Source organism: Phocoena phocoena, chromosome 15 (genome assembly GCF_963924675.1).
Source record: "Phocoena phocoena chromosome 15, mPhoPho1.1, whole genome shotgun sequence".
NCBI classification, from domain to species: domain Eukaryota; kingdom Metazoa; phylum Chordata; class Mammalia; order Artiodactyla; family Phocoenidae; genus Phocoena; species Phocoena phocoena.
In genome coordinates, this window is record NC_089233.1 from 38,967,427 (window position 1) to 38,979,653 (window position 12,227).

The window sequence follows — 12,227 nt, forward strand, 5'->3', positions numbered from 1 at the left end:
GGTGATGTGCTGAGGGTACACAGAGCCACCACACCAGCCTCAAGCTGGAACTTTACTATAGCCGATGGTAAGCAATTTGTGCCATTATTTTATATTATAAGCAAAATACAAAATCGGCAAGAACTTTTAAGAAATGTGAGTCTGTGAAAGGCTGCTTTAGGCTATGCTTTTAAAATCGGCAAGTTCCAACTCCCTGCCCTTTGCCAATAGGTTAGAGCAAAGACTCAGCCTCAGCACTGTTGACACTTGGGCCAGATAATTCTTAGTTGGTAGCTGGTGGGGACAGGAGGCAGAGGGCTGCCCTATGCATTATGAAAGTTTAGTAGCATCCCTGGCCTCCACCCACTGGATGCTAATAATGCATACACCACACACATCTACCCAATAGATGCTGGTTGTGACCACCAAAAATGTCTCCAATGGCGCCAAATGCCCCCTGGGGCACAAAATCACCTCTGGTTGACAACATCGGTGGTTAAATACCGCCAATAGTGCCTTGGCGAAAAATTCTCTTTTTTTGAAAACTTTTGAGAGACATTAATCCCACTATACTCCAGAAGACTAATACAAAGACAGAATTCAAAGTGGAATTGCACCACATATAAATACACTTGACCAAAAAAAAAAAAAGCAGGAGTGGCAGGAGAGGCAGAGAAGGCAATTCCATCGTCAACCAGAATAACATGGAGGGCAAGTGTGCCCACCAGTCTCCACTGAGCATGCGTTACAGAGTAAGGGCGGGAAACCCCCAGCAGGAAGCCCTGCGCAGTGCAGGCTCTGGGCCATCTACCCCCTCATCTGTGGGTGACCCTTCCACACCCCGTTTGGGGTTTTGCTCTTCTTTACCACTTGCTCCCTGGATAAAATTCCCTCTGTTGAACTGCCCAGCATGGCAGTATCTTGATCAATGCAGTGTATCTGTCGGGATCAAGTTAAATTTGTAAGTTAACTTGGGGAAAACCGACATCTCTGTGATGCTGCCTTTCTATCCAAGAACATGACAGTGTTGATGTGTCTTTCCACCTGTGTCCCTCCACAGAATTTCAAAGTCCTATTTGTTTTTTTTTTAGTTTGTTGAATTTCTACCTAAGTATTATATCCTTCGTGTGGCTGGTATGAATTGTGCTGCTGGGTTGCTGTGAGGATGCAGTGAGTTACTATGTAAAGTGCTCAGAGCGGTCCCTGGCACACAGTAAGTGCTGCAGAAGTGCTTGCTGCGATTATTTATCATCTCTCACACCCTCCAGTGGATGATTGCTTGAATGTGGGTCGCAGTTGTTCTATCTTGGTTTCAGCCCAGCTGCTGTTCAGGTGAAGCTGGGGGGCAGAAGTGGATCTTGGGGTGTCATTTCAACAGGAAAGTGTGGCATGCTGATAGCAGGCCCATCCCACAGCCGGCTCTCAGCCTCTTATAGATGCCCCTCCCCACTCACCTGCCCTCAGAACTAGGGTCTGCTCCTCAGTGGCCCATCTTCCCCAGAAGCCAGGGACTATTTGGTGCTGATACCCAATCATTAGAAGCAAGAATATAATTATTACTGCCTCACGTAAACACACACACACACACACACACACACACATCTTAGGAAAATGAAGTCTAATATTCCTAGCAATCAAAGTATTCTTGTGGGCAAGTCTTACATCCAAAACAAAACTAATGTTTGCCGCTCACTCTTCAGAAACATGCTGATAGTTATTCTCTGTGTATCAGTGAGCAAAGCCGCATAACAACTTCCCCAAAACTCAGTAGTTTAAAATAACAACCATTTAAGTCTGATCATGGGTGTACAGGTCTGCCGACCTGGGCCATCCTTGGCTAATCTCAGGTGGCCTCACTCATGCATCTGTGGTCAGCTGCGGGGTGAGCTACAGACTTTCTGGTCTGAGGTAACCTCCCCTGTCTGGCAGCTGTTGGCTGTGACAGTGAACCTGACTGGACTGTCGGTCATCAACCAGCCGGCTAACTCAGGTTGGTTCCCATGGTGCTCTGAGGGAGAGCGGAAGTGGGTAGGGCTCCTTGAAACCAATGCTTGGAACCGGCACAGCACCACTTCCCACCACATGCTGTTTGCCGAAGCAAGAGAGGAGGCCAGCCCCGATTCAAGCAGTGGGAAACGGACCTCTCCTCTTGATGGGCAGGGCTGCAAATCATAGAGTAAAGGGGGCATGAATACAGAGAAGGCCGGAGAAGTTAGAGTCACGATCCTTCTCCCTACACCAAACTGAGAACACTTTTAGCACTGGTTTCCTTTTAGCGGAGGTTGCTTGTCTCACTAGCAGCCCACCTCTGGGCTGGTTCAGAGGAAGTTTCCTCAGGTGGCAGCCTCACCCATTTACCCTGATTCATGTCTGTTTCGCTTTCCGAGGGTGCCATTCCCCGACACTGAGCCCAAATCTGAGTCAGCTTGAGAGGGTGATCCCCTGCACCAGCCGTAAGGATGATACGTCTGTTTCCCTCTGTGTCCTGGTTTCTGAGAGCAGTTGCTCGTTTGGATAGAGTTTTCCAGGACAGATATATCAAGGTGCTGAAGACAGTTCTCAGCTAGTGGCTGAATCAACCTTTGTTGATGTATTGACTCAGTCAGTCACAGGCTAATTAACTCCAAGTCCTGTTAGAAGCAATCAGAATGTCACTTCTCATTGTCAGGAGGCAGAGAGACTTTGGCGGTGACCCAATCATCCTCTCTCCTCTGGTGTCGCCGCCCTTAAACCACTGAGTTAGGACCGAGGACCACTGGTGGCTGCGCAGGGACAGACTTTCTCTGCCATGATTTCTACTTTTGTCCTTGCCCTAGAGGGTTACCCAGAGTCCTGGCCAGGCTGGACACCTACTACTCACCTGCCACACGGCATCCCTGCCCTCATCACCGCCCACCCAGCCTGCGGGGCAAAGCAGGGTAGCCTGGCCCTCCTGCCCCTGGGGTCAGAAGATAGGAAGCTGGAAGGAATGGCCACTCCAGGTTGTGGAGGCAGAGAGAATTCTTCTAGAAGGCAGAGAACAGGAAAAGAAAAACAGAAGCACTAAGAAAGTGGTTTAACAGAAAAGCAATGCAAACTGTAGGTCCTACAACTAAGCTTGCTGGTTATAACTAATTAGCATATGGTAGTAATCACTGTGCACATCATTATGTTTAAAATTATTTTTGCCGTATGTTTTACTTGATCATATTAGACTTTCTTCTTATATTTATATATTTGGTGTTCCCTTACACAGGTACAATATATAATATTTTGCTTAAAAGAATTCTAGTATGATCCAACTGAGTAAAAAAAAATGTGTATTATATACACACACACACCCCAACATATATATAATCTGTAAGTAAAATGTGTATATTATACTTACAATATCTACATATATATGTAAACTTATATGAAATATATATAATATATAAAATAGAAGCTCTAAATATCTTTTATATCTTATTTAGCTAAGTATTGATATAAATATACAAGTACATTTGCATTTTTGCTGAAAAATGCCTGAAAGAATATATAAAAATTACATGCGGGAGGATTTTTTTTTTTCATTTTCCTTTCCATATACTTTGACTTTTTACCATGAGAATGTACTATGTTTAAAAGCAGTTCATTTGTCAGTTTTAAGGAGATTTTTCCAGTTTTTCTCACTTTGTTATCCCCAGCTTAAATTGTAAATTCGGATGACTTTTCTATTGAATCCTTCCTGAAAAGAAAAATTCTCACGGTGCTCGGCCAGAAGGATAGTGGTTTTCAAGGGCAGATAGAAAGGAAGCCAGTCCTTGCGCTCAGCTGCTGAAGAAGCCCAGTTCCCCACCCGGACCCCGACCCCAGCCCCGGCGGGACCCCCTGTAGCCCGCGCATCTCTCCCTGTCGCCCCCCCCATCCCAGGGCCGAGGGGGCAAAGGCAGCATCTACGTGTGGGCCTCAGGGGACGGCGGCAGCTACGACGACTGCAACTGCGACGGCTACGCCTCGAGCATGTGGACCATCTCCATCAACTCGGCCATCAACGACGGCAGGACCGCCCTGTACGATGAGAGCTGCTCCTCCACCCTGGCCTCCACCTTCAGCAACGGGCGCAAGCGCAACCCCGAGGCCGGAGTGGTGAGTGGGAGGCCGGGTGGGTGGACACTCCTGACGTCATGCGCAGACACAGTGACGTCATGGGAGGAGGAGCTCCCCACCCCCCTTCCCTCAAAGAGTCAGGGCCTATCCCCGGGGGAGATCCACCTTTTTCCAGGCTGATGATGCCTTCTTATCAAGGCAGAGACCTACGATAAACAAGAACGTGATGACCTCCTTCCCGCTCATGTACCATCGATTTTCTTGTTCATTGTTTTGGCTTACAAATAATGATGAACCCTGGTTTGCCCCCAGCACGTCACTTATAAGGATAACTAATATTAAGAACTGGGGCATCACACCTGCACCCATCTGAGCCAAGAGCTCGTCCATTTATTACAGTAATTTAAAAATAGCATCCATGGACGGACTTTTCTGGGTCCATAAAACCCCCCAAATTGGGCACATGTGTGTTTTCTCAAAGGAAGAGTAATGTGTTCCATCGTATTTTAAAATGGGTCCATGATTGAGAAAACAAAAAGGTTAAGAATCACAAACTTATTTACTGCACTTTGAGCAACTCTTCCTTCCTGGGCACCGAGGTTTAATAGTGAATTTTCCAAGGCCCCTAGAAATATACGTCTGTAAAGCATAATGAGCATTCTGGGATCTCTTCCTCTCTCTGGGTATTTCACTCACACAGGGGCCTTTCCTCAGGCTTCCAAGCCTGGAATTTAGTGGTTGGTTCAGGAGTCCTGCTGAGATACATCCTGCCCGGCCACTGCCTCCTCTGGGGTTGGGAGGAACACAGTCACCAATACCAGCTACTCCTGCAGTCCCAAGTGCCTGCCTGGGCTCCACCTGACCAGCTGGCCAGGCTCTCACATGACCCAGGAGAAGCCCTTTACCTACAGGAGACACAGACCTTAGCCTGACTCCCTCCATGAGCCTGGGGCTCCCCCTGGTCTTGGGGAGGATGGAGATCATGTCAGCTCCTCCCAAGCAGAAGGAGGTTTCGCCTCTCTCATCCTACAAGCTGAAAGGGACAAGTGAAGAAGCTCCCCTCCCTGCCCCAAGGGCCTCCCAATGGTGTCACTTTGTCCTCAACACCTGTGTATGACTCTCTTTCTACTATGGCTGGGGAGGGGCCTTGAGTTCTCTTTGAATATTGTCATTTTCCACAAGTAGATGCTTTTAAACCCCCTTGGTACTTTGTCCCCCCAAATAATAGGCCCACTTGAGGAGCCTACAGACAAACAGGAGGAAGGAGTATTCTCGTGGCTTATAAATGATCTTAATGAAAACCCTGGCTCTCGCAAACACTGCAAATGGGGACTCTCTCTTTGTAAAATCCTTTAAAACTCAGTTGATCAGCCTCCCGTGGGGTGATCACTCATGTATCAGAGGTGTCGCTCAGGGTGTTCCAGACTCTCTCCGTGGATTTTAGATGTAGAGAATGTAACACTTCTCTTTAATGGCCTGTCCCTCTAGGCAAACTGTGGCTGAGCCTGTTTTGTCTTTCCTCTTTGGGAATGCCACCCTTTTTCCTGAAGGGAAAGGAAATTGCTGATGGACTGGCCCTGAGCTTTCCAAGCCAATCCCAATGCAACAAAACTCACCATTGCTTTGACTATGGTGGTGATATTGGCTTGTCACTTTCCACCTATGATGTTTCCTTTTAGGAGCCAGAAGATAAATGTCTCTCTGGTCTCTAGAATAGCTGCAGATACGCTTCTCTGAACAATTGACTTGCTTTTATCTTGTGGACACTGTAACTATAACTGATTGTGTTTCCCTTTTTGCACGGGCTACTGGGAAACTCAGATAAAATGCATGGCAGAATAGATGCATGGGTGCTAAACTTATCCTTACCTTCATCTTAATCTTCTTCAGAACAAGGCAGAGTTTAAGTAAAAGAAATAGAAAATCCTCTGCTCCATGTCGTTTTGGGTATAAAGCAGTGTGACTCACTCATTACTCACTATCTTCCCCTCCAGGCAACCACAGATTTGTACGGCAACTGCACCCTGAGGCATTCTGGGACATCCGCAGCTGCTCCCGAGGCAGCTGGAGTGTTTGCACTGGCTTTAGAGGCTAAGTATGTTTCCATCTCGGGACCAAGGGCCGGTTCTGCAGGGTGGACTGAGACATGTCTCCCCACCTAGGTGTCCACAGAGGCAAAAGTGGGTGTGAGAGTCAGTAAATAGTCAGGGCCAATGAACTCTGGTGGGCATTGCTAAATGATACACACACACACTCACACACACACCACAAAACTACATCCCTGAGAGAGCACAAGAGTTGAACATCCAACCACACATAGGGGCACATCAATGTTTTCTTGGTGAAAACACCCTTTTATCTTCTATGGATCCCGTGGCTGTTTTACTCTAATAATACTCCCAAACAGCTACATGAAGGAAAACCATTGCCAAGCCGGGTATCCAGCAAGGTTTTCAGACATGTGTTAAACAGGATGCTCTCGCTCCAGATTTGTTAACTTATAAGGCTGAACTCATTTTAACACTGAGACAAGGTGGGCGAAGTCACACAACGTAGGCCTAGAAATGGGCTTTGCTGGGAAACCATCCAGCTACCAGAGAGGGGAGACCATCCCCTCTGTTCTCACCACCTCCGCAGAGGCCACAGGTCAGTACAGCTGGACCCACCTTGGATTTGAGCGTCAGCAGAGGTCCCTGCCCACCCACTCCTCTGTCTTCTCTCAGTGCAAACCAGAGGCTGGCCTTGGGTTTGAACAATGAACTTGTGGCTTCAGGCACCACCCATGTGGTGTAAGTGCAAATGCCCACTAGGCAGGGAATTATCCAAGAATACAGAACCAGCAACTTATAAGAAGTTGAATTCAGGCTCCTGGGGAAGGGAAGTTGAGTTCCCATCCCTGTCAGCCATTGCTAGGCAACCGGAGCTTCTAGCAACAATCTTCAGGCAGCCCTGCTTGACTCTCCACATATGCAGTGCATTTTTTGACTTGCAAAGGAGGTAAGAGCTGATTCCTAGAATAGGAAAGGACATCAAAAGATTATCTAGTCCAACCCCTCTGCCTTTAAGCAGAAAAGACTTCATTATCCTCCTTTTACAGATAAGGCCCCAAATTGGGAGTGACTTCTCTTTTGGACCAGGCCAAGCTTTGATTCTTTTAACAAAAGTCAGTTGGAAATTTTAGGAAAGAAGAGATGGACACTGGTCAAAGCCTTCCTATTAAGCACAGAGACCAAAACTTACTCACGTATTATGTGCATTTCCTGAAGATGAAGCTGTTCCTCTCAGGGCCTGTTGGGTCCTGGAGTCTGAGCTGGCCTCGCTCACTCCAGCTGGGAGCAGACAAGCAGAGGGAGGCTGCTGCCTGCCACAGAGCCTTGCAGAGGACAGGGAACAAGAAGGGCTTCCTGGTCTCCTCTTAAATCTAAGAGGGCAGAACTTGACTCAAAGTCTCCTTAGATTCTGGCAAGCAAAAAGTCACTTTCCCAGGCCTATATGCCTACAAAGTGACCCCTTACATACATCAAAGTAATGGAGCAGGCTGCTGGAACTTTAAACAGAGGCATGGGCTCTGCACCAATTATTCTCCATTCTTTAGCACGCTTGCAGATTTCCTTACAGAAAAGAATGCAATCACCACTTAGGCACACTTTGTTTTGGAGCAATGGTCATGAATTGAGTGCTGTCTATTGCCATAAAGAGGGAAAAAATGATACCTGGCAGTAGCGGGTTCAAGCCCGTCTTGGGAGCCAGTCCTCAAAAATTCCTCAGAACACCAATCACCTGAGTTGGAAACACACCCTGAGATTAGATTTGATGCAAGTGATTTATTAAGAGAGGGATCCCGGCAGAAACCACTGGGGAGGAGAGGAAGCAGGTTCGGGCTGGGGAAGAAGCTGAGCAAGGATGCGATTTCAGAAGTTCTGGCCTCAGCCTGATCCCAGGAAGAGCTCTGGAGGGTAAATTATGCCTCAGAGTTTGTTCCACATCAAAGCAAGGGAGCTGGGCTGCCATATTCTTGTACTGTTTGGCCGTTGGCTAAGAGCCCCACCTGGGAAAGTAAACTCCAAGGCTTCTCTGTGGGCCAAAAGGCTCCAACAGCCAGCAGCTGAAACCACTGCTCAGCATGAAATAGCCCCAGGAGAGAGCCCGGAGGGCGGAGGAGGGAAAGACTCTCCACGAACACTTCCCACAGCTCATCTCCTACAGCTCAACTCTCTTTATCTTCACATGAGGCAGCTGGGAGTCCCTGGTGACAAATGTGGCAGCAGCCGAGGGCTGTTTCCCACCCAGAGGTCCAATAAGAAAGCTTTTCCAAAGCAACTTGAATACAGTAAATAAATCATCCTGTCTAAATGAATTCCCATCCGGACTACGGAAGAGGGAGAATGACCACCCCCATGGCTCCAGGGGACAAAGGGAAACCACGCCTCTGTTCTGACCAGTCATCACCTTGTTGTTTAATCTCATAAAATGCTTTTCTGCCAAATGCTTGAAAATGCCTTTCTGAGTTGTTGGGAACATTGCTCACATTTCCCAGTGAGACCAATATTAGAGAAATTCCGAAGAATTTCTTTAGTGGGGAGTTACTGCTGCCTTCAAATATTTGGGGTTCTCTCCATGACCCCAGGCTTTCTGGGTGGTTCGAGAGGGCTGAGCTGGGTTTGAGGGGTAGATGTTAAAAGAGGCAAACTTGTGACCCAGGAGAACCATCCGTAGTAAAGCGGCCCATATACTGGACTAGAACAGTGTTTCCAAAACTGACCTTCCAAGGGATGGATTTTTTCATGTGAGCTCTATCAAAGTCTACTAGATGCAGAGAAAAGTGCACAAATATTAGGTACAGCTCAAAGACTTCTTGTAAAGTTAACAGATCCATGTAACCAGCACCCAAGTCAGGAAACAGACCATTACCTAAGTCTCAGTATGTGCTTTTCGGTTCAGGATTATGTCTGAGAGATTCCTCCATGCTGCTGCGTGCGCTTATAGGTTGTCCATACTTGTTGTTGAATATTACTCCATTGTATAAGTGGATACTTGGGTTGTTTCCACACTGGGGCTATTGTGAGTAGCATTGCTGTGAGCATTCTTGTACATGCCTTTTGGTGAAGATGTGGACGCATTTCTGTTCGATGTATATTAGGGAATCAAAAAGCTGGGTCATGGGGTATACACAGGTGCAGGTCTAGCAGTTTTCCAGAGTTGGTGCACTTGCTGACACTCCCTCCAGCAGTGTATGAGAGTTACAGCTGTTCCACATCCTTGCCAACATTTGCTATTATCTGTCTTCTACACTTTAGCCATTCTTGTGGGCATTCTGTGGAATTGCACTGTAGTTTTAATTTTTATTTCCCTGATAACTAGTGAAGTTGAGCACTGGGGAGTTATGAAAATGATAGATTCCCAAGACTCAGCCAAAAGTCACTGAATCACATCCTTAGGGATGAATGGCCCAGGAATCTGTCTTTTCAATGCCTTTTTCAGGGACTGCAAGAGCAGCCAGCCCCATGCTGGTCTGTGGCCTGGAGTGTGTGGCATCCAGGAGTACGGCAAGGGCTCTATGAACCTAGCACTCAGGTGCCGTTTGCGGAATATGAACGTCGCACTCTGCCTCTGACTAGGTGCCCGTATTAGACTGAAAACAGGAAATCCAAAACAACAGCTAAACTGAGACAGGAATTTATTTTTCTTTTCTTTTCCTTTTTTTTTAATAACATAGTAACAATATATTTTAAATAGAATATTAATTTTATTTAATAAGTTTCTTATGAAGGAGTTTATTTTTCTGTCATGCAGAAGATAATACAGAGATGAGGAGCCCCGGCAAGTGCAGGGTGGCCACCAAGAATCAGGGACTCTGTCTCTAGATTTCTGTTCTTCTACACCTTCATGTTATCTAGATGCCACGGGAGCTCCAGCCATCATGTCAGGCAGGAAGAGGGGAAAAGCAAAGGGAAAAAAGAAATCTACCAGCTGAGTGATCCCTGTTTAAAAAATTTTCGAAAAATCACCCAGGGACTTATTTCTTATTGGCCAGAACTGTCACATGGCCACCCCAGACTGCAAGGGAGGATGGGAAATGTAGTTTTGTAGCTGTTCTCTCCTTAAATTCCCTTTGCTGTCTTGATTATCAGGAGGAGAATGTGAATTGGAATCCAGAGAATTTGATACCATAAATAGAAGAACTCTGAAAAACAATGGTCTTTCAGGGGTAATCCTCACAAATAAGGAACTCAAAAAAAAAAAAAGGGCACTATTTTGCACCAGTGGGAAGTTAGTACATCAACCGTAAGTGCAGGGCTCTGTAGGAGATATGGTTCTAGGGATCATTCACAGGCAAAAACTCACTTGCCAGGACCAGCTTTAGAGGCTTAGGAAACAGCCCATCCCGAGGTCTCCCTGGTGCAAGATTCCTCTTCCAGCCATGCGGGTCAGTCTCTCCCTGGGCTTCACACTGGTTTTTCCAAGATCCCACACTCTCTTGCTCAAGACGGCTGCCACCTTGGCCAGGCTCTGAGTGACCTCTCTCCTTGGAGCCCTGGCCTGTCCTCACATCTTATCTAGAAGCCCTGGGTTTGGCTTTGACCTCCGGAGATGTTCTCTCTGAACCGAGAGGCAGATGGCCCATCCCAAGTAGCCTAGGACCAGTCTGCTGACAGCTGAACGTTTACCCTGGAACATCACAGCGTCCTATGAGCGATTGGACCCAGCCAATAGGTGCCCTGCAGCTGCACAGGTGTCACCATTTTCACTGACAGTTCACCGGGGGTTCCTCGTACATGGCCTTGTTACAGCTCGCGGCTCGTTCCTCATGGTCACTTGTTTGTGGGCCAGGTTCCTGCAGCATCCTCTTTCCAGTCCCACGTCTTGATTCCTCCTCCCTGGTGATGTTTCTGGAGATCGGATCACGGGTCTCTCTGCCCTTCCTGTCTGTCACTAAGATAAAGTCCCTACATTCTACTGTGTCATCCTCTCCGCCTCTGTTCCTGGCTCTACCTCCCTGACTCATACAGGGCTCCCAGCCTCCTGTGCTGATATGTGCCTTCTCCCGCCTCTAGATCCTTCCTTCCAGAACCTTCTCTCCCTAGGAACTCCCCTTCCCTGTGTTTACTCAGTCACTCCCACTCATCCCTTTGACCTTAGCTAAAAATATCACTTCCTGAGAGACCCTTGCTGACCCCCCGGACCAGAGTTTCTCAGATTTGCTGCTGCTGATCAGAATCCCTGGAGTGCTTGCTAAGAACAGATGTCCAAGCCCACGCCAGGTCCACAGACTCAGAATCTCCAGAAGCTGCAGTTGTAACAAGCACCCCCAGTGCCGCCAGGAAGTTAAGAACCACCCCCCACCCCCGCCCCAAGCAGGTTTGCTGGAGCCTTCGGCAGATGCTTGGACAGGCCCGTGGGATCAGCATCTCTGGGTCCTGTCTGACTTCGTCACTGTGTTCACGTTGGTTCACATGTGCAGACAAGGTTGTGAACCGCCATCTCAGACCCGTGTTCTCAAACCCCGTGTGCAGAAGCATCACCCGCGCTTTGTCTTGAGTGCACATCCTCAGGCCCACAGCCTCCAGGAGGCCGATTCCAGAGACCTGAGGTTGAGGCCAGGAATCCATATCTGTCACGAGTCCCCATGAGCTTCTGATACAGGACCACAGTCTGTGAGACTCCCTGGCTGGGATAACTCAGGGTTCCACTGTTGGCTCCCCTGGCATTTTAAAATATTCAGTTGTCTGTCTGTCCCCCGGGCTGTAGGCTCTGAGAGGGCAGGGACCTTCCTACGACCTGCCCGGAACTAGTGCAGAGCCTGGACGTGATACCTTTCCATATATCTGTCTTACTTTCCCAGCTATTATATAAAATATTTGAGAAAATGTCATGTTCCTTGTCCTGTAGCACTGAACACAGTGACTTTTATATTGTAGATGTTCTGTAAATTTATTTTTATTATTTAATATTAATATTAAATAATAAAAATATTTATTATTTAATTTAATACAATCCTTGAGCTGCTATGGTAGGATTAAAGCCTAAAGCACGTTGATGAAATAATTATTTTACACAATAGTATCTTCGGTCAATTCAGAAGTTGCTCAGAATGAGGAAATAAGAGGGACTCTGTTTTACTTTTCAGACATAAGCAAATGGTTGTTCAAATGGTGTCACAAATTCAGTGACATTGGAGT

The 12,227-nt window shown here is 47.2% G+C and overlaps 1 protein-coding gene across 2 annotated transcripts in view; it reads left to right on the plus strand.

Annotated features, from left to right (window-relative positions):
* Positions 1-12,227, plus strand: part of PCSK2 (proprotein convertase subtilisin/kexin type 2) — a 211,195-nt gene that overhangs the window by 189,755 nt on the left and 9,213 nt on the right. For both annotated transcript variants that reach the window (XM_065891978.1, XM_065891979.1), the window contains 2 exons: positions 3,871-4,086; positions 6,042-6,142. In XM_065891978.1, the coding sequence (XP_065748050.1) occupies positions 3,871-4,086; positions 6,042-6,142 (317 nt within the window). The remainder of the gene's footprint in view (positions 1-3,870; positions 4,087-6,041; positions 6,143-12,227) is intronic.